The 21,014-nt window shown below is 30.9% G+C and overlaps 7 protein-coding genes across 8 annotated transcripts; 5 read left to right on the plus strand and 2 right to left on the minus strand.

Moving 5' to 3' along the window:
- Positions 1–957: 957 nt before the first annotated feature.
- Positions 958–1,711, plus strand: LOC128390250 (E3 ubiquitin-protein ligase RNF113A-like). The gene has a single exon (XM_053349940.1). The coding sequence runs from the start codon at positions 1,026–1,028 to the stop codon at positions 1,494–1,496; it is 471 nt and encodes a 156-aa protein (XP_053205915.1). The 5' UTR covers positions 958–1,025; the 3' UTR covers positions 1,497–1,711.
- Positions 1,712–2,057: 346 nt separating this feature from the next.
- On the minus strand, positions 2,058–11,154 carry LOC128390243 (glycoprotein-N-acetylgalactosamine 3-beta-galactosyltransferase 1-like). 2 transcript variants are annotated; one of them, XM_053349931.1, is made up of 5 exons: positions 10,434–11,154; positions 8,996–9,439; positions 5,292–5,696; positions 4,936–5,210; positions 2,058–3,515 (listed from the first exon to the last, which is right to left on the minus strand). In XM_053349931.1, the coding sequence occupies exons 2-5, from the start codon at positions 9,321–9,323 to the stop codon at positions 3,243–3,245; spliced, it is 1,281 nt and encodes a 426-aa protein (XP_053205906.1). In that variant the 5' UTR covers positions 9,324–9,439; positions 10,434–11,154; the 3' UTR covers positions 2,058–3,242. The 2 variants fall into 2 exon arrangements, with proteins under 2 accessions (XP_053205906.1, XP_053205907.1); XM_053349932.1 differs by lacking the exon at positions 10,434–11,154 and adding an exon at positions 9,946–10,197.
- Positions 11,155–12,894: 1,740 nt separating this feature from the next.
- LOC128390253 (CCAAT/enhancer-binding protein beta-like) lies at positions 12,895–13,913 on the plus strand. The gene has a single exon (XM_053349943.1). The coding sequence runs from the start codon at positions 13,139–13,141 to the stop codon at positions 13,586–13,588; it is 450 nt and encodes a 149-aa protein (XP_053205918.1). The 5' UTR covers positions 12,895–13,138; the 3' UTR covers positions 13,589–13,913.
- Positions 13,914–14,060: 147 nt separating this feature from the next.
- Positions 14,061–15,569, plus strand: LOC128390245 (acidic fibroblast growth factor intracellular-binding protein B-like). The gene has a single exon (XM_053349936.1). The coding sequence runs from the start codon at positions 14,244–14,246 to the stop codon at positions 15,354–15,356; it is 1,113 nt and encodes a 370-aa protein (XP_053205911.1). The 5' UTR covers positions 14,061–14,243; the 3' UTR covers positions 15,357–15,569.
- Positions 15,570–15,681: 112 nt separating this feature from the next.
- Positions 15,682–18,277, plus strand: LOC128390239 (GTP-binding protein 4-like). The gene is made up of 4 exons (XM_053349927.1): positions 15,682–16,027; positions 16,157–16,260; positions 16,529–17,321; positions 17,401–18,277. The coding sequence occupies exons 1-4, from the start codon at positions 15,809–15,811 to the stop codon at positions 18,226–18,228; spliced, it is 1,944 nt and encodes a 647-aa protein (XP_053205902.1). The 5' UTR covers positions 15,682–15,808; the 3' UTR covers positions 18,229–18,277.
- A 92-nt stretch (positions 18,278–18,369) lies between these two features.
- Positions 18,370–19,454, plus strand: LOC128390247 (uncharacterized). The gene is made up of 2 exons (XM_053349938.1): positions 18,370–18,851; positions 18,935–19,454. The coding sequence occupies exons 1-2, from the start codon at positions 18,500–18,502 to the stop codon at positions 19,339–19,341; spliced, it is 759 nt and encodes a 252-aa protein (XP_053205913.1). The 5' UTR covers positions 18,370–18,499; the 3' UTR covers positions 19,342–19,454.
- Positions 19,387–20,988, minus strand: LOC128390246 (mesoderm-specific transcript protein-like). Its single transcript, XM_053349937.1, has 5 exons — positions 20,710–20,988; positions 20,469–20,623; positions 20,155–20,291; positions 19,964–20,054; positions 19,387–19,894 (listed from the first exon to the last, which is right to left on the minus strand). Exons 1-5 carry the CDS (start codon positions 20,870–20,872, stop codon positions 19,463–19,465), a joined length of 978 nt encoding a protein of 325 aa, XP_053205912.1. The 5' UTR covers positions 20,873–20,988; the 3' UTR covers positions 19,387–19,462.
- Positions 20,989–21,014: the final 26 nt, after the last annotated feature.

Here is a 21,014-nt window from a genome sequence, read left to right on the forward strand (position 1 = left end):
TGAACCTCAATTTCGGTAACAAGGTTACAATGTCTTTTTCATATTCGCTGTCACGTTGGTTTACTTATTTGAATTTGATTGATTATTTTTTTTAATTTCTCATTCGAACGGAAAAATTACTCGATTCGTCTTAATCGTCCCATGTATCGGTCCACTTAGCTCTTCTGGTATTCTGTCTCAACTTGAGACTCTCAAGTTTTTCCTCGTGGTTCTGTTCACGACCAACTTGCCACAAAATCTTGAATTGCACTTGTGTCTCCATCTGGTTGATTGGAATTAACTAATTTGTTCGTAACTTTTTTGGAAAGCTTAACTTTTTCGCTCCTGATAAATTTTAATTTTAATTAACTTAAACTTATTAAATTTACCTGGTTGGGTTATTATTTTTTATCTTATAAATTCAGTATCAAAATTATAATAGTTTAACAGTTACTTTAGTTGGTTTTGTTACTCTTAGAACTGAAGTTCTTATTGCATCGTAATAACTTGAATCATTTTGTTTCTTGGAAAGTTTTGTTGGTAATTTGATACAATTTTCTCTTCTCTATTCCAAATTCATTCTTTGAATAGATTGCAATTCTAATTTTATTTTCTCATTTTCTTCATGACAAACTTAATGATTCAAATTATCTTTGGATCTGATTCTCACCTTCGTCTCAAATGGGAACTCGACTAACCTAAACCTCTTGGTAAATCGGCGAAAATTACTGAGAATTGCTGTAAGACACAATCACAATGCTCAAAATTAAGTGTTAAATTTATAATACGAATTTAAACAGACACAGTTAATTAAACAATTAAGTTCATTTTAATATGTAGCTTGAACCTTAAGCCGAAAAAAATCAGCTTTAAGTGAAAATGTTGAGCTGACAAACACTCGTATCGTCTTACCGCCATTTTTTCAATTAATAGACTCAACCGTTGTTGCTACTCGTCAATCTTTCTTACTGTAACATTGTTTTGTATGATATTTACTTATTTCTATTACTATTTGTATCTTTTAATTAGAGTTAAATTGTGTAAAGATGTTCAAGAGACCAGTTAAAATTAATTTTCGAAAGAGAGATGAGGAAAAATCATCCGATGAAGAGGAGGAAGAAATTATTATCTGTAGACCGATTAAAAAGGTTTGTATTGGTCGGACTGTCGGAAGAAAAAACAACGCAAAGGTTGAATCGAGTTCTGATTCTTATGGAGAAGAAGATAAATCATCAATTTCTGTATCATATTCTACCAGTAAGAATATTATCCGTGAAGGACCTAAAGACATGGGCGCAACATCGGAGAGACAAATCGACAGCGGAAAGGAAGGTGTTGCTAACAAATCCAAAGGACCGATGAAAGCTCCTTCCAATATAAGGCCAACAATTCGATGGGACTATCAGCCTGATATTTGTAAAGATTTTAAGGAGACGGGATTTTGTGGTTTCGGTGATTCGTGCATTTTCTTGCATGATAGAACTGATTATAAAGCTGGTTGGCAATTGTCTCCATAGACATTTAGTGTCATCTTCTCTTCTTCTTCCATTCTCTTCCTGTGGACGAAGTTATTGACAACCAACAATGGAAATGATCAAATATTTGTTTCAAGTTTTATCTTCATTGAACAGTGAAGAGCAACGTAAATTTTTACAATTCGTTACCGGATCACCTCGACTTCCAGTTGGTGGATTGAAAAGTTTATCTCCTCCATTGACGGTGGTTAGGAAAACATTTGAACCTGGAGAAAATCCCGACGATTTTCTGCCCAGTGTGATGACTTGTGTTAATTACTTGAAATTACCTGATTATTCAAACATCGATATAATGAGAGAGAAATTAATCTTTGCTGCTAATGAAGGACAACACTCTTTCCATTTATCATAATCATCACTAGCAAATAAGCTCAACAATTAAGGGATACAAATAACGACACCAGCAATCCAATCAAATCAACTCTTTAATTAATATAATCAAATCCGATTAACTTTACAGCCTATTTTGTGTATAATGTAATATCAAATTGTGACTCTTTTTTTTGCTTCTTTAAATACAATAATTGAATTAATTGAATAAAATTTCATTCAAAATCAAAATGCAGAAAAAGTTTATTGGAATCAAATTGTTTCAACACAATTTCGAGTAAACAATTTAAGTCTCCATCAAATTGACTAGAGAAGACAAAGTTTATAATCAATTTAAATGATAATTATCATTACTATTAAAACGATTAATTTATAAATTGTTTCCATTCGGTAAACCATCTCGAGAAAGATTTCGATGCGTTAGAATTTTTTGTTTGGCAATTTCGTTGTGATTAATTAATTAATACCAAATGCTTGCTGATGACGATTGATTATTAATCAATCAATACCATGGAATTGGAATTGAAAACTGAAAGCAAATTAACAGTAAAAAAATTTAACAAAAGTGATTACAATCAAGGTAAATGCAAAGAAAACAATAAAGCAAAATGGCTGATTGAAAAATAGGAAGATCAATGATGATGATTAATGATAATTTGATTGTATCGATTAAATTGTTGACCATGTAAATGGTTGATGACGATGATCAATGATAGTTAATTGTGAAAGATAACAATAGATATTTAAAAAATAAGTTATCATTGAGAATCAATTGGTTTCCATATTAAATTAATTGTTAAATCATGTGTTTGTCATAATTAAATGTCACTTATAATCAAGATAATCATGATGAAGGAATGATGATTTCATTTGAATACTGAGTTTACATCATCGTTAAATTTTCCCATTTTTTCAATTGTTTCTTAATTGTTATCATGACGATTGGATTGATGAGCACTTGGAATGGTTAATCATCAATTGTTATTGTTGATAAATTGATGGTTTTAATTTAGTTTTCTGGTAGTTAATTAATCATTATGATCACTTTGAAAAGAGGAACATCATTATGCCCAATAGTTGATTTTGTGTAGCATTAGGATATGGCACAATTAGAATGTTTAATCAATTGGTGATTAGTCGTTAATTCTTGATTATCTTCATTGTAATTCAGTTCAATCGCCAATTTGTATAGTTAACCAATTGCCAGTGATTGTCCTTGATGATCAGTTAGTATTTACAATTTAATCCTATGATTAAATCAAGTTTGTTACTTGATTGTTGGCTAATTGTTTGCACTCATAAGAGATTCTTAGTTTGGATTGGCCCTTCATTGGTTCAACTGAATTGATACAATTTAGATAAATTGTTGTAAACAAATCAAAAACAAATCAGATTAAACTAATTATCATTTCTAATTGTTTGGCTTGAATTATCAGATGATGATAAATTTTTTTTAACTGATGTCGATAATGTTGATGATAGCAGACTAGGTGAATTAGTTTTTCTCGCAATTAAATTTGATTCTAAAGGTTTAATTGTCTTGGGTTGACTCGATGATTTCTCGTGTAATCCATAAGGCCGTAGATGATATAAAAGGTACTCGAGGACATACATTGTGTCCGAACTGATATAATGAAATGATATCGCAGTGTCCGAACAGCAATTCATACCCTGTAATTAGAGAAAGAGAAGATAATTAATATAAAACTCAACAAGTTAACGTAATTAATAGTTTGATTGTTGTAAACATCTAAAAAGGGAAACCATTTTTTTCAATAGTTTCCTTTGAATATCAAAGTAAAACAGAGCTTTTTAATTGCTAATCAACTGATCATTTCGATTATCATTGCAACTCAAATAGGAAGGAAGTTTTTAAACGATATTCAAATTTGATTGTTGACAGTTAAATCAATGATAATGATGATGGTTTAAAATCAATTGAAGGGTTTGGTTTCTTTTGATAGCTCAAGTATCAATTGATTTTTTTGTCTCTCTCATTGATTGTTGGTTAATTATTGATGATAAACTTCAACGTAAACAATTAGCTTATCATCATATCGGCTATTTAAATATGATTACATTGATTGTTAGTTGAAAGTTTTAATTGTTGACAAAATGAATGTTATTACATACAATGTATGCTGGGAATTGTTTTCATCACAATTGTAACAATAATAGTATTACTAATTGTTGTTTGAATTACAATTAAAATAGTGACAATTAAATCCGTCGATTGTGTCTGTTTTTTGTAATCAAATAAACTGATTGTAATGACTTTAAATCACAATAAAGATAATTAAATACGACAAATTAAATGTGGTTAAATTGTTAAATTCAACTTTCTCATTAATCATTGAAATAAATTTCAATTATGAATCAAAAGTTATGATTTAATCTGAATGGTTAACCTTGTAAATTGTTGGAGTGAAAATAATACAAATGAATGATGAAGATACTGATCATTAAGCTTTAATTGCTAATAACTTTTAGTGAAAATTAATGAAGATGATCAGCTAAATCAAAGGTTAATTGTTATTATTATTATGATAAAATAAAAGTAACAGACATTTGGGTGAAAAAATTGTGTTACCCAGAAAAGTAAAACCAACAATAATCAAATATGATTTGTTGATTGCTGAAAATCAATTTAAACTTTGAAAACTTTCCCACTCACAATTAAACTAACTGTCTACATATAATATTAACCCAAACAGGATGAGCTTGATTAGTTTATCAAAACGGATTAATGATTAACTGTTGATTGTGTAGGTTGATTATTATACGAAGTAGGAAAAAAAAGTTATGAGTGTAACTGTTAATTTGATTGAGTAAATTCAGTCACCCAATCAATGAACAGTTAATTAACGATTAATATAGCTAACATAAGAATCTGTAGCAGATTCAATTGAAACAATTAGAGGTGACAATTAAAGATGTACAATCAACATCAACAATTAAAACCACAGAAAAAGAAAAAGTTTGTTGCTATAAAAAAAAAATAGTTACAAACTTGAAGAGATGTTGATTGTTATTGGTAATTGTGATTAGAGTTTTAAATTGTAGTAAAATATTGATGATAAAATTAAATTACCTCTTCTGATTCATAGTAAATGTATTTCCAGTACCAGAAACTTTTATCAACATGACCAGGAATTAGATGATGAGAGGGGACAAAGGGGAAAAATCGCCCGCGGCCAAATTTGTCTCTTGAATCACCGGCGGTTACATGAAGTGACTCCAAACATTTGCCCATTTCAACGTCTTCCGCACCACCCGATTGTTTACATTTATCAGGGTGGTTCAGTGGGTCCAATCCTTTGACAACGAAACGTTCAAGTGCCTCTTTACTTAACACATAACCAGCACCTTAATTAAAGTAAATCAACAGTAGCAATTAAGTTTCTCAGCCTTACACAACATGCGGACAATTGTGATTAATTTTCTTACCACCAGACATGTACCCTTGGTGGACATAGGGCTTGAATTTACACCCAAAATAAATGGGCTGAGATGAATTCTGACTGGATAGGAAATATCTGAGATTCTCGACAACAACATAAGTATCATCATCGGCTTTCATGAACCAATCGGCCTCATTTAAGTGATTATTGTAAATGTATCGAAAAGCTTCACGAGTTTTAGCCCAAAGTTGATCTCGACCTTCTTCAACGTCCAATTTAACCGTCGGTAAGGTTGAATCGTACGTCGAACTCATGAAAAGTAACTTATTACATCTTTTACCCCAAGTGGCCTTAATGTGACGAGCCTTTGATTGGTAGTTCTTGGGATTGGTCATAATCCAACATAATACTCGAACTGATTGGTAAAGTTCATCAGCAACGGTGTAATCTCCTGGTGAGAAAAATTATCAAATGAAAGAGAGAGAAAAAATCACAATTAATACAATTAAATATTCAACACAATCGGTTAAATTGTTAGACAACAATAATTAATCATTATATCATAACGGAAACACACCCAAAGCTTTTAATGAGATAATATTTTTTTATAATTAATGTCATTAACTTTTACTGTTACAAATCAATCAGAATTAGTGAATTTAAATTGTAATCTGTTCCTAATCAAAATTAAATTAGAAGACAGAAAAAAAAATAAACAACAGTTTCATTGAAAACTTCAATTGCCTTCCATATTTGACCATAATAATAATGCCAATTGATTAAACTATGGTAATTAAAGCTAACAATTAAATAGTTAATTAGGTACAATTGATGATTAGGTAGTGAGGGGGAGTTTAAAGGAGGTTATTGGGTAACTTTAAATTGTTGTTACTAATCTAATAATCCCTACAACAATCAAGACATGATTGTTCAAGTTACAATTACAATTATCATCGAAATGGTTAAAATAATAGTTGATTGTTGGTAAAAAAAAACATAATCATTACATAAATCACGGTTACCTGAATAGTTCAACTGAGAGTATCGAAACAATTTAGCTAATTGCTTCTTAATCGTTAAACTAGTAAGCTAATAGGTAATATTGATTCATTAATCAGGTGATTGTAACTAAATTAGCAACAATTTAATCATAAACACTAAGGATTCACGGTTAAACTCACTTTCACAATTATAATTAACCTCAACTGTTGAAACTTTCATTCAACTTTAATTATCACCAACAAATTATATAATTGTAGCAATTAAAATTTGTAAATAACTATTGAAGCGATTAATGTATAATATTTATAAACATAGGGATCGGTGACAGTTGATTATCACCAACAATCAATTGTTAGTTAATTGTTTGAGGATAAACATTCAATGTATCAGTTACACTAAATTGATAAAACTTTTTTGATTTGATTAACTATTCAACTTTACAATCAATGGTTGATTTATATTTAATCAGATGCTCAGGATGATCAAAAGAAAAGTTTTACAATTAACTGTTCATTAATTGTTGATATTTTTTGATGATTTTTCAATGTTAATTCATTCAAGGTCTGATTATCATGAATCAAGATCTTTAAGATTTTAAAACAATCAAAATTTTCAGTTAATTTAAGCATTTGGTTAACAATTAATTTGCTAATTGTAAAAGTAAATTTTAATTGTGAGCCTAAAGAGTTTCAAAAGTTTACTTTGAAAATTTTCACGATTTAGCTAATTGTTATGATTAGAATATAATTTTTCAAGTCAATCAGATTCATATTTCATTTACAATTATCATTACTAATAATTAAAAGTGAATTTATATTATTCAAACAATTAACTGATTGGAGTTAAATTATTGGTATAAAGAGAAAAAGTTAAATTGTGAAAATTTAACAAAAACAATTGATTAATAAGCATTAGTACATTTCCGTGATCAACTAATTAACTAGTTAACATTTAGATAAATAAATTAGTTAGTAAATCATGTCTACTTAATTCACCTACAGTTAATTAATTAACAATTAATATTCACAGAATCACATATGAAATGTGATGTATGAAATTTTCATTGAGATCCAAGTCATTGGCAGGAAATTGATGGTAAATGATTAAGTTAATTGTGATGACATAAGGAAGAGGATTAAGATTATGAAGGAGTAAATGATTCATCAGAGATTAATTATTATTAGAATTGAGATTCATTCATGATACAATAAGAATGTTCATTCATGGTGATAAATCGTGATTGTTATTATTTGGCCTGGAAATTAATTGTTGACATCAAAGGAAGACCTCAAAAGGGATTTAACTTAATCATTATCATCAGAATTAGTGTTTCAGGGCAAATGATTAAGAATAAGGTTTCAATTAACTAACTACTTTAGGTTAATTGGGATAAACCATCAATTGGTGATCATCATTAAAACTTTTCAAGAATAACAATTAATAAAAAGTGATAATTTTGTTCATATTAAAGATAATCATGATAATCATTTATTGTGATTAAGTGGAGGAGGAAATGAGATGAATTAAAATTAATTGACACTTTAGGATAAGTTGTTAATTATTAATTGATTGATTAGTGTTGTAATAATGATTGGTTAAAATTAATAGTTTCATTGTTACCAAATACAAACTTTCATCAGAGTTAATCATAAATGTATTAATTGTGTGAGATTTTCTTAATAATTTTTTTGATTAAAGTAACAATTAAGGTTGAAAATGAGATGATGGTGATTGTTAGAATTAAAATGAAACCTTGATTAAGTTTAATAATCAATATTTTGTGTTAAAAACGAACAACTTTTTATTGTTTGTTAATTGTGGTTAAAGGCTAATCATGATTTCTTGATTGTTACTGGTGAAAACTAATTGAAAATTGTTAATCATGATTAACAATTATAAAAGAAAGTGTTTTCTTTACTAATTCTTATCGTTATTAGTGTTAATTGTTTAGGATAAGGTTAATCAATTTTTCACCTTCACAATTTAAGTTAAATAATCATTTCAATTCATTTCAATGTTGATTGTCAATTTTGTTAATTGTTGACAAATTTTTTTTTTCAAAGGTGAGTATTGAGATTGTATTTTAAACTGATTAATATGAACAAATAAAGTAATACAATGTCAATTGTAGGATGATTAGTTAATTGTTATTGGTTGTCATGTTGAACAATGGTGAGGTAATTGTTTAACTTTGGATAATCTTAAAGGATTTTATGTAATCAATTTTTGTTGATTAACGATTTGATTGTTTGGATTAAGAGGATAGGAAATAATTAAAAGTAAAATTTATCACTGTTAAGCTGATTAAATGATTAATTTGATGGTGAAAAGATTAGGTTAACAATTAAAATAATCATTTCCGTTCTGTAAGTGTTAAATGTAATTGACAACACAAAGATGATTAATTACTGATTAATCTTTGATTGTCTACTTTCGGTGTCTATTTGAATTGTTACAATTAAATTGTAAATTTGGATGAAGGCTCGTAATGTAAAATTGACTATTGGAAAATTTTCTTGATTTGATTGATTAAGATCCAGTGAGTGATTAAATTACGGAAAAAAAATTTGATATTAGTTGAGTTGTCGCAGGAGTCTAACTAATTTGAACTGAATCAATTTCAATTCATGGTGGAAAAGTTAATTGTTCAGTGGTTGTGTATTCAAAACACCTCGAAATTAATTGAAAGATAAACATTGAATTATAATAATAGATTTAAAAGCAATTAAGGAAAACATTAATTCTCACTTTTATGATCATCTTCCTCTCCAATATGATTGGAAACCGGAAAACGAGGTCCAAGTGAATTTTCAATCTCTTGGTAATTATGAGGATCATCATGTTTATAATATGATGGTGAGGGTGGTGATGGTGATTGGGAGGCAATTAAATAGGAATTACCACCCAATAGATCACCTTTCTCCCAGGTAACAACATTTAATAGTAGATAGGCAAAACTAAAGCCAAAGGTCATTCCAACGGCCAAGGTGAGGATAAAACTTCGGGAAAATTTAGATGAAGATCCATGAGCATTTGAAATCCCTTTGGTGCTTATTGGTAACATTTTCATGTCCATAATATTATTTACAATGAGTTGATTGTTTCAAGAGTAATTAAGGTGAACAGCATCACTTTGTTGTAGAAAAACGGTAGAGTTGATTGTTGTTTACAGATTAGAATTGACGATTAAAACTGAAAAGAAGATAATCACAGATTATTAATTTGGAAATTAACTTTGGAATTAAGGAATTGGGATGAAAATGTTCAATGACCAATGAAGAGAGAGAGAGAGAGAGAGAGAGAAGGAAATTTTCAATGTTCTACTGAATAAAGAGAGAGAATAACAAAACTGAAATTGAATCAGTCTCAATATCGGTTATTACTGAAATAGAATCAGTTAATTGTCATCATCGTAATAACATCGTTAGTTGATTGTTGGAGTTTGAAGGAGAGGAGAAAAGTTAAAGTGAAGGAGAGAAAAGTGATGAGTGAGTTTCGGGTGGATGAGGAGGAGGAAAAAGGAGGAGAGTGAATTCATGACCAAAGATGATGATATGTTATCGTTAACAATAGGAGAATAGAACAGAAATTATATTCGAAAAAAAGAATAATTTATAAAACCATTACGAAGATCAATATTTTCACTGATTAAGGGGAGAAAGGAAAAAGGTTGAAAAAGATAATCCCTCTTCTCATACTTGTATCATGATATTTGAGTACCAATTGAACGGTAATAATAATTGTTCATCAGTTAATCAATCAACACGATTATTGGTCATATTGAATTAGCTAAATAATTTTTTCTTTTTTTCCTTTGAAACAATCTAATTGATTTTAATATCCTTTTAACTTCACAAACACTATGATGATTAAATGATGATGCTGATTAGATGATCGGGTTTACAAAACCGGATACGGTTTAATGATTGTTGTATTATTATCCGGTCTCAATCAGAATTAAGTCAAACTAAATGATGATAAAATAATAACTATCATGATGAGGATGATGATGGTGATGATACTGTAACAATTAGTGTACCCTTAGGATATGATAACTAGTTAACACATGAATTTGGTTAATATAAAGTTGGCCATGAATCACACCACTGGTCAGACAACATTAACTCAACCCAACAGGGTAATTGGGGTGGAATAGAAAATATCGGTTTTATTGATTGAAACTTACCTGTAACATTTAAAGATAATTATAGTTGATCTTGTGTTGAATTTAAATTGGTAAATTTGGGTACCAATGGTGACGAATTTCCTTCAATTAGAATAGATAATTAGATACACAGGTGAGAATAAAAAAAAAAGAACATGGAACAAGATGAATGGTATCACTTTTCTCTCATAGATCATCACAATAATTTAGAATAGGAAGTAAATCCATTTGAATATGGAGAAGAAGTGATTAAATCAATGGAGAGAAATAAGAAAAAGAAAACATCACAATTTAAAAGAAGAAGAAAAGAAAACAAGATCAACATGAGAGAATTTATATAAAATTCTAAATTGAACTAACATGAAAGGTAAATAGTTGATCAACTTGTCGAATTTAAATTGACAAAAAAGGTTAATCATACAATTAGAGTGATTGGGAAATAAATTAGGCAGAAAGAGAAACAAAATTATTAATATATTGATATTAGATTTGGGAAAATATCAATAATAAATTAAGGTGAGAGAGATTATCAAGTGAAGGATTTGTTGTTGTTTTTACCAAAAAAAAAAGGTAAACAAATTGAGTATCACAATGAGATTGATTAGAATCTAGTTAACTACATTAATTATAACATAAGAGGTGGAAAGTTGACCTGTTAAAGACCCGTATCATGAGAGATGGTGATGATTAAATCACCGATAATTAAAGAGACAATCATTGGATTTATTGATTAACCTCAACATCTGATTTGAAAACATTTAAATTGTTTTCGTGGTTCCAACTCCACCTTTCGATTAACATTAACACTAATTTTCTGTTTTCATGGATCCTCAAGATCAACAGAGTAATGGAATTAAATTTCATTTTAACAGAAATCTTTTATGTATAAGTGTTATTTAATTGTCGCTAAGTGATTAAGGAAAACAATGGACCCATCTACAAGTCGATCAACCAGTCAATCAACGATTGAGACCAGAAAATGGTTCAAAATGATGTTTCTGCCGATGGAAGGTACTGGTCATCTATTGACCATTATTGGTTTGGCCTATCGGTTTCTCAAGCGTCATTATGATGTTTCCTTTGTAGGCCACAAAATATTTTACCAACTACGTTGCCACGATTCCATTGAAGATACTTTATATTATGAATCCCGCTTTTGATTATTATGAAGATCCACAGGAACGATGGAGTAAAACAATGGCCAGAATTGCTGTTCATTTCCATAAGATTCCAATTGAATAGGCTTGGCTTCAGGGTGAATTTCATGATGACTTTGTGAACAGAGTAATTGACGATGAATGATGATCGATTGGTGAAGATAATTAGAGATGTGAAACCTGATTTAATGTTTGTCGATTATTATGTGGCAGTTCCAGCGATTATTTTAGCAAACATCCCATGGATTTTTGTTGTCTCTGCTAATCCATTGAGTATCTACCAACTGATTGATGGTCCACCCTTTTACTCAGGTTATTCAATAACTGATAGTAATTGTAATTGGATTGGTTTCAAGAGGACATTTAGAGTAGCCCTTTCTGGACCTTATCACAGACTGAGAGAGGATTAAAGTTACCACCCAATAGATTATGGATTGTATCACCTTTATCCATTGGCTTTAAGATTATTGTGAAATACTGGGTTTCCCGTTGAGAAGATGTTCTCGAGTTGACCATTGTATCCGACCATTTTCCGCTGGTCCCGATCCACTTGGCTTGAATTTAACAGCCTTGAAACCTCAAGTGCTCAAAATTTACTTCTCTCTTGGTACCATGGGATCAGCTGATATCGTTCTAAGGGATTTAATAATCAAAGATGCAGCTCGAATATTTGACAGGCGACTTGGTTTAGCTCTTCGTCCCTATCAAGTTAAACCTGATGATTTTAGAAGAGCAATTGTAACTTTTCTAGATGATGATGGTTTACATAATCAATTAACAATCATTTCAAATAATCTGAAAAAATATAATTCACTTGAAAAACGAATTTTCAAAAATCAAAGTGAAATCCTCGAAATGAGTAGTTATCCAAGTTGTATTTTTGTTCACTCACACTATTTTATTCCCGTATAACTATTTAAACCCGTATCATGAGAGATGGTGATGATTAAATCATTAATTAAAGAGGCAATCATTAGATTAATTGATTAACTGCAACATCTGATTGAAAACATTTAAATTGTTTTCGTGGTTCCAACTCTACCTTTCGATTACTATTAACACTAATTTTCTGTTTTCATGGAAAATTGATTTTTCCAATTAAATTGATGAGTTTATTTTTGTTAATTGTGTTGATTAAGATTTAGGATTGATTATAATTTCTCATTTAGAGCTGGAGAAAAGTGAGAAGAAAATTAAATTGTCAATTAAGAGATAAAGTTATTGGAACAATTTGGTAAACTGTTTTTGTATTTGGCGCTTTTCCAATTTGGATCATCCCATTTGCTTTTATTGCTTCATTTTGGTGAAAACGAAAAATATTTTCCCGATTCTGAGGCAATAATTTGTTGATGTTTCAGTCAATCAGTTTAATTTATTTTCGTTTTCTTTTCATTTCTCATTTGTTAATTGTTATTGTGTAAATTTATTCTCCACCGAAACAGTTTCATCATTACAGTTTTGTTGATATTTTATCTAATTGCTTGTTGTTTGTGGCTTTGGTTTCCTTTCTTGGTTAACCTTTTTTGTTTTCTTCTTTTTTCCTTTTTCCTTCTTCTTCTTATTTTTACAATGGGACCTCAAAGGAAAAAGAAAAGAGATGAACCTGATGAGGCAAGTTGTTCTCGAGATGGTTACACTTCTGATTCTAATTCAGATTCATCGGAAATCTCAGAATCTGATCCTGATAAAGTGCAATATGCTAAAGTTAATCGCGTCTCCATGGATAAAAATAGTGACGAGTATCGGAAAAAGCGACAACGTAATAATATTGCTGTTAAAAAATCTCGACACAAATCAAAGATAAAGACCATGCAAACCTTACAACGAGTTAATGCTCTTAAATCGGAAAATGATGAACTTCAACAGAAAATTGTTATTCTCTCTAAAGAATTGGCTCTATTGAAACAACTTTTCATGGCTCATGCTAAAAATGCTCATGGTACCGAGATAAATGACAATGAGCTGAAGGAATTTTTCTCTGCGGAAACTTATCAAGAATTGACCAGTAATAACAGTTAATCAATAATCAGCAAAAGTGTTTATCAATTTGGCGAAAAAAAAAAAAAGACCGTGACAAAGATGAATAAAGAAAAATACATTTTCCCCAATCAAATTCACAAACACAAACACACAAAACTTATACAATGTAATTCCCCTTCTCTCTCTCTCTATCCATCTCATTATACAAACGAAAATCTTCAATTATTTCATCTAATTTCTTATCCCTTAAAATACCTTAATTCCATGTAATTAATCTAATATATTCTATCAAAAAAAAAAAGAAATCGAAAATCAAAAAAAAGAACCACAATAAACATTAAGTTGTATTGATCGACAAACGTAATGTTAGAAGTATTTCAATTGTTCCAGCGAGAAAGAAACGATACATTGGAGATGATAGAATAATTTCAAGAGAAAAAGAAGAATCAAATTAGATTGTTAATCGTGATTAGATAATCACAATTGAAAGAGAATTAAAAATCGACCCTATTGGTGACTAGTCGAAACTCTTGAAGTGAGAATTGTTTTGTTGACAGAAACTCAATTCAACTCCTTCTCTTGCATCATTGTTTATCTAATTTAAATTTTCTTCTATTCCAATTGTTATCAACCAGTTAACGTTCTCAAAGTGTAATTAAGTGTTAAAGTGATTTAATTGATAGTCTACTCGGTGATGGGCCTTCACTACACTGAGGTTGATGTTTTCATCGGCAGCAATACAATTATCGATGAGCATATTTACACTTGTTGGTTGGATGGTTACACTCCCCAGGAAACGGCCATTTTGGTTAAAGAAAAGGAGTGTAATGTCCTTCGGGGAATCCATGATGACCTGATAATCAGCGATGTTCTCGATCAATTTAGATTGTTTGGTTTAATTGAGAGGTTACTTCAATCACCTTCAATGATTGGACAAGGTTGGACTCTACAGATTAATGGTAAAACCAGGAGACTGTTGATTGAGAAATATTATGAATTCGATGATTGTGTTATTCGGGAAATTTTGGGTAAAAAGTTATCATCTCGCAATCGAACTGAATTGAAAGATGTTAGTGAGAAAACGTTGGTTGGCCTGAAAAGTTGCCGTCGTCAATTTGATAATGTTAAACGCGTTTACAAAGCGGTTGAAGATGTTGCTGGTAACCTAATTTCCAATATTCAAAATAACTTTCGACTCTCGGAGCGATTAGCTAAAAGATATGCGACCGTTGTTTATATTGCGAATAACAGATTCGAAACGTCCAAGAGAAAAATTAATTATCTTAAATTTGCTGATTTTCATCATTGTGCTTACCAAATGATGATTAACTGGTCGTGTAAAAATCCTGAATGTAAATATGAAGAATCGCCGATGGACATTGATCGAGATTTTCTTCAAGATTTAAGGGAATTGAAGGTTCTTCTTGAACGGGAATATATGGATGACCACAAGATGAATTTCATGAGAGAAATGAAATCCCGTGGGTTGGAAAGGATGGAGAAATTGGACAAACAGATCACCGATCTTGATGGATTGTTCAAAACCACTTCGAGAAGTATAATCAATATGGCTTTTCGTTTGAATCAGTCCAAAGAAGTGAGAGATTTATTTGTTGACATTGTCGATAAAATAATCGAACCATTTAAATCTGTTAAAATGTCCAAAAGTGATCTTGAGATTTTCCTTAAGGTTTACATGGAATCACCAAAGAACATAGAAATTTTCACCAAAAATAGTGACCTTTGGATAGTCTGGTTACGTTACATGAGAACATTGAACAGTTGTATCATTCAAATGTATCACTAATCGTTTGACAATCAAATCAACAAATCAACAAATCATCAATTCTTCATAATCATTGCAACGAAAAAAAAATTTTTTTTTTCTTCTTCTTGTCAACCTTTTTTCCCTTAATTTTTATTCCCAATCAAATGTTAATTGCTCCAAAATACACATTTATTACTCCACCAACGGGGAAAACTAATAGTCGATAATAAATCTAATCAACGATCAAATTTATTCGCATTTTAATTGTTGCAATTTTTTTCCGTTTCTGTTGACCAATTTGAGGGAAAATTTTTGCTCTTCGCAATTAGTATTCGGTCCCCCGGAAATTAAGTCAAACCTTTGGGTTAAAACCACGTTTTGTTTTTAAAAGGCAACAATTTGATTCCAACCGATGTTTAAATGTTTCTTAATTTAAATTAATTGTTTAATAGTGTAATTAGTTTGGTGATTGTTGGAGATAATCTGTCAACATGTCTCACTACAATTTCAAAAAGATTCAAACGGTTCCTTCAACAAAGGATTTTGTTGATATAATTTTATCAAAAACCCAAAGGAAAACACCAACAGTTGTCCATAGACATTACCAAATCTCTAGGATTCGTTCATTTTATATGAGAAAAGTTAAATACACTCAACAAAATTTCCATGATAGATTGACCCAAATTTTAACAGATTTTCCGCGAATCGAGGTAATTCCAAATTATTTGTTAATCTCCCAAAAATTGGTTGATCTTTTTTCATCTTATCCATGTGTCTTGCTTTTTTCTTTTGTCACGTGGTTTTTAATTTTTCTTTTTCTCTTTTTCTTCACCTTACAGGAAATTCATCCATTTTTCGCTGATTTACTTAATGTTCTCTACGATAAAGATCATTACAAGCTGGCCTTGGGTCAAATTAACACAGCTCGACATTTGATTGATAAGTAAGTCCAATCTTGGAAAGGTTTACCTCTTACTCTCCAACTCCTTGTCATCTTCAGTATGATAACCATAATTTTAATCTTCCATTATCTTTACCATTAAATTGGTGGCACGTATAAAGTGTTCATTAACTTAATTCAGTAGTTTTTGAATCCCGTTAGCGTGCTAGATTAAACTCTGATCTGGATTATTAGCTCTTTATTTATATTTTGAATATTGTGTCCAGTCACCAATTCAACATTTTCTTTTTCTCTCCCAATTTCTAATTAGTGTGGCTCGTGATTATGTTAGACTTTTAAAATATGGAGATTCTCTTTATCGATGTAAACAGCTTAAGAAAGCAGCATTGGGACGAATGGCAAATATCATGAAACGACAAAATGATAGTTTAATCTATTTGGAGCAAGTTCGTCAACATATCTCTCGATTACCTTCAATTGACCCTAATACAAGGACATTGTTAATCTGTGGTTTTCCAAATGTTGGTAAATCCAGTTTTATCAATAAAATTACCCGAGCTGATGTTGAAGTTCAACCATATTCATTTACAACTAAATCACTTTATGTTGGACACACTGACTATAAATATCTTAGATGGCAAGTGATTGATACTCCTGGTATTTTAGATCATCCTCTTGAAGAGCGTAATACAATTGAAATGCAGGCAATTACTGCATTGGCACACATACGATCTTGTATAATCTATGTAATCGATGCCTCTGAACAATGTGGTGTCAGTCTGGAAGATCAACTTAGTCTGTTTAAAAGTTTACAACCACTTTTCACCAATAAGCCGATCCTTATTGTCAACAATAAGAGTGATATTGTTAAACTGGCCGATTTACCGGAAGAAAGGAAACAATTATTAGAAAAATTGAAACAAGAAAACAATTTAACCATCATGGATATGAGTACAGTTGCTGAGGAAGGTGTTATCGAAGTCAGAAATGAAGCTTGTGACATGCTTCTTGCCCATCGAGTTGAGATGAAGATGAAAAGTAAAAGTATCGAAAATGTCGCTAATCGACTTCACGTTGCTATTCCTCATCCAAGAGATTCACAGGTAAGTTTATTATACTTATTACTTGTTATTCTTGTCCTTGTATTGACCTTTTGAATTTTTTTTTTGATTCGATTTGTAGGAACGGCCACCCTTTATTCCTGAAGGTGCAAGCAAAAAGAAATCGCAATTAGATGATGATAGTGATTACGATGACGATGATGATGATGATGTTAAAATGTCTAAACCTAAAAAGAAGACAGAACGTGATATTGAACTAGAACTGGGCGATGATTATATTTTAGATCTTAAAAAACGTTATGATATCGAAGGAGATCAAAAGTTTGACGTTATCCCTGAAATTTGGGAAGGTCATAATATTGCTGATTTCGTTTTTGCCGATTTGGAAAAGAAATTGGCCCAATTAGAGGAAGAGGAACGTCAACTTCTTGCCAATGGTTATTACGATCCAAATCTTGAAGAAGAAGATGAACAATTGAAAGAGATCAGAGGTTTAGCTCGACAGATTAGACATAAGAAAGCATTATTGAAGAATGAGCATTGGCTTAATAAAGGAATTACTCGAGCTAAATTACCACGAACTGGACGTAAACGAGAGCGAAGTGTCTCCAGATTACGACACGAGTTTGAAGAACTTGGAGTTGAATTTTCTGATGATGAGGGTACTCATTATGCCGATGCATCTGCACCAAGACCTCGAGGTCCACCATTGAAAAAACTGAGAACAGATAGTGAAGGAAGAGTTCGAAGTAGCTCAACCAAACCAAGAGATCAATCTGGTGTCCGTGATATTGAAGAAAAGGTCAAAGTTAAAGCGATCGCCAAGAAAGCTCAAACCAAGAGGAATCGTCAAGCAAGAAAAGGTGAAGGTGATCGTAAGATTGTTAACCTTAAACCTAAACATTTACTCACAGGAAAACGAGGGTTGGGAAAGAACCAGAGAAGATAAATTATCTCTATGTATCTCATCTTATTCTATTAAAATGTTTATCCTGCAATTTCAATTTTCATCTAAATTTAAAACGAACAACCGAAAAAAAGAACAATTCGAATAATACAAATTAGGCGCTTCTCTTTTTGTTCTCTTTTCTCTTCTCTTTATGTTCGCTTGTTCGTTTGTGTATTGAACGCGTTCAAAGTGACTGTTTTTCTTTCTCAATTGGACTGGATTAGTTTAAATTTCTTCTGATTAGATTTTCTTTTGATTTTTGTTTTCGAAAATGAGTGAAGATTTTTTGACCTTTAGTGAAGATTCGCTTAGTACCACTCGAAGTGAGGCGGGTTCTTCTACAGCCGATTCTACTTGTAGTGATAATGAAAAAAACGCCATCAGAAGGCGATTGATGGAATTGGATCAAACAATTAAACAGTTGGAATATGCCCGAAACAATGCGAAAAAAGATTCTGAGAAATCTAAAGATCAACTGTACACGTTGATGGATAGATTACAAAATTACCAAGAAATTGAAAGAAAATATCAAATGATTAGTGATTGTGTTGAAACTCCTATGCTTCATTTAGAGAAAATTATTACCGACACTGAAGAGATGGTTGAATTTGGTTACAAAATGTGTAAGTATTGAGTTGATTCTTTGATTCTCTTGACAATTTACTAACTGTGGATTCTAATTTTTCAACATTCGATGCGAAATTAGTGCAAAAACTACAAGCCATAAATGAAAACAAGAGGATGAGAGAAAACAAATTGACCATTGGCTATAGTGAAACTCCTCAAGAATACGCTAAAACCTATGGTGCAAATTTGGAAGGCAAATTTAAACGTCCAACGGAAAATGAACTACTAGAGGACATTGAGGCCTCAGCATTAAATGAACCAGAAATAAATGGTGAATTAAAAGGACTTTTAGATGAACTTCGAAAGGAAAAGAGTGAATATCTCCAGATGATTAATGAATCCATAAAGTATCACGATGAGATGCACCAAAGATTATCCAGACAAAATACTTGCTTAATTAGTCAACCTCCTGATGAGAATCCAGAGGAATCAAATCAAGAAGAGCAAGAATGTATTACAATTCCAGATACTCAATTTATCCCTTAAAATGGACCCAAAGAATTGGTTAATTTCAAGTGAATCTAAAGAAAATTTCATCTCGTGATAATATCGATTAGATTTATTTTGTCAAAACACCATAATAAACATATCAAACTGTACACTTATACTAAAGTCCTTTCTTTTGTAAAAAAAGATTCAATCTCTTGACGACTTCTTCGGGTGCCTCGAAATGAGGATAATGTCCAATGTTTTCATCTAATTTATCAAAATATGGATTGTAGATCAATTTATGATACATCACATCAAACGGCGGTGGATTAACTGGATCACTAGGACCATAAATAAATTGCAATGGAATCTTGGTATTCTTCATGGCGGAAACCCATCGATCCTCATGTTCAAATCTTTCATCCAGATAGGCCAAAATATCACCGAATACTCGGTATCCGTGATTATGTCGCACAATTGCCCAGAAATTGTAAAACTCGGCCATCGTTGGACTGGTTCCACTTCCGAAAACTCTGTTTAAATTGATTGCGAACGTATATTTATTGTTTAACTTTCCAAGAAGATAACCAATCACTGGAAGATGAAGTAGCTGTAAAAGAAGAAGCAAAGAAAATGATAATTCATAGACTGATGACCAGAAAAAAGTTAAGAAATTTACCTTTTGAATAACTAAAGGTGAATGAATTGATGGAAATACTCCTCCATTCATCATGGATACTGATTTAATCTTTAAATTAAGGCCATCGTCTCTAAAGATGTGTAAAGAAAAGAAAAGATCAATTTCAATTATTGAGATAATCCTTTCCCTTGAGAGACTTTTAATCCTTTCAAAATCAATCAAAAACTAACCTTATACGAGCAAGAATCTCTTGAGTCACTGTATCACCATAATCATGGGCTAAAATATGAAAATCGTCAAGTCCAATGTGATTGATTACCGATTGAACAATATCTGCTTGTTCCATGATTGAATAAGAATGTAAAGTCTGTCAAAAAGCAAGAATAATAATGAATGAAAACATTTCCAATTAGAGTAAATGACAAAAGTGAATGATGAAGATGATTAAACCAAAGGAGGAAGATGAAACGATGAAGATGACGAAGAGCAAAACAAAAAGGACAGAGAACAATTTACAACAATACTAATTAACAAGTTAAATTACCGGTTTATCACTATAACCCATTCCGAGAAAGTCAATAAAAACAATTCTATCAAAGCTTTTGATTAAAAATGGATAAGCTTTAAAATAGTCAAAACTTGAAGTTGGAAAACCATGTAAACATAATAATGTCTTTGTCCCATTGTTGATTTGTTTGTCTATAAAAAAAGAAAAGGAAACAAACACAATACATGTAAAATTAGAAGATGATTAACAAGGTAACCCTAAACAATTAATTACTTACCAATATAAAAGATTTTAAATTGTTTAAAAGTTAAATATGATCCCCAAGTTTGCCATTGATACATAATTGGTGAGATCGGTGGGGCTGGATAATTGGTGAATATTGTGAATCCAATTGCGATCAGAACAACCAGAATAGAAGTGATTTTAGTTAACAAATCCATCACAGTTTAGCTTACGATTTGGTCAAAGTTTAAACAATTAAATGGTAAAATAAATTAACCCGACATCAATTAACTAACTAGAGAATAACAAACATTCAAAATGAAAAAAAAACTTCTTGTTCCTTTTGTTAGTCATCAATGT

The sequence above is a fragment of the Panonychus citri genome, unplaced genomic scaffold (genome assembly GCF_014898815.1).
Source record: "Panonychus citri isolate SS breed McGregor unplaced genomic scaffold, ASM1489881v1 Contig00116, whole genome shotgun sequence".
Classification (NCBI taxonomy): domain Eukaryota; kingdom Metazoa; phylum Arthropoda; class Arachnida; order Trombidiformes; family Tetranychidae; genus Panonychus; species Panonychus citri.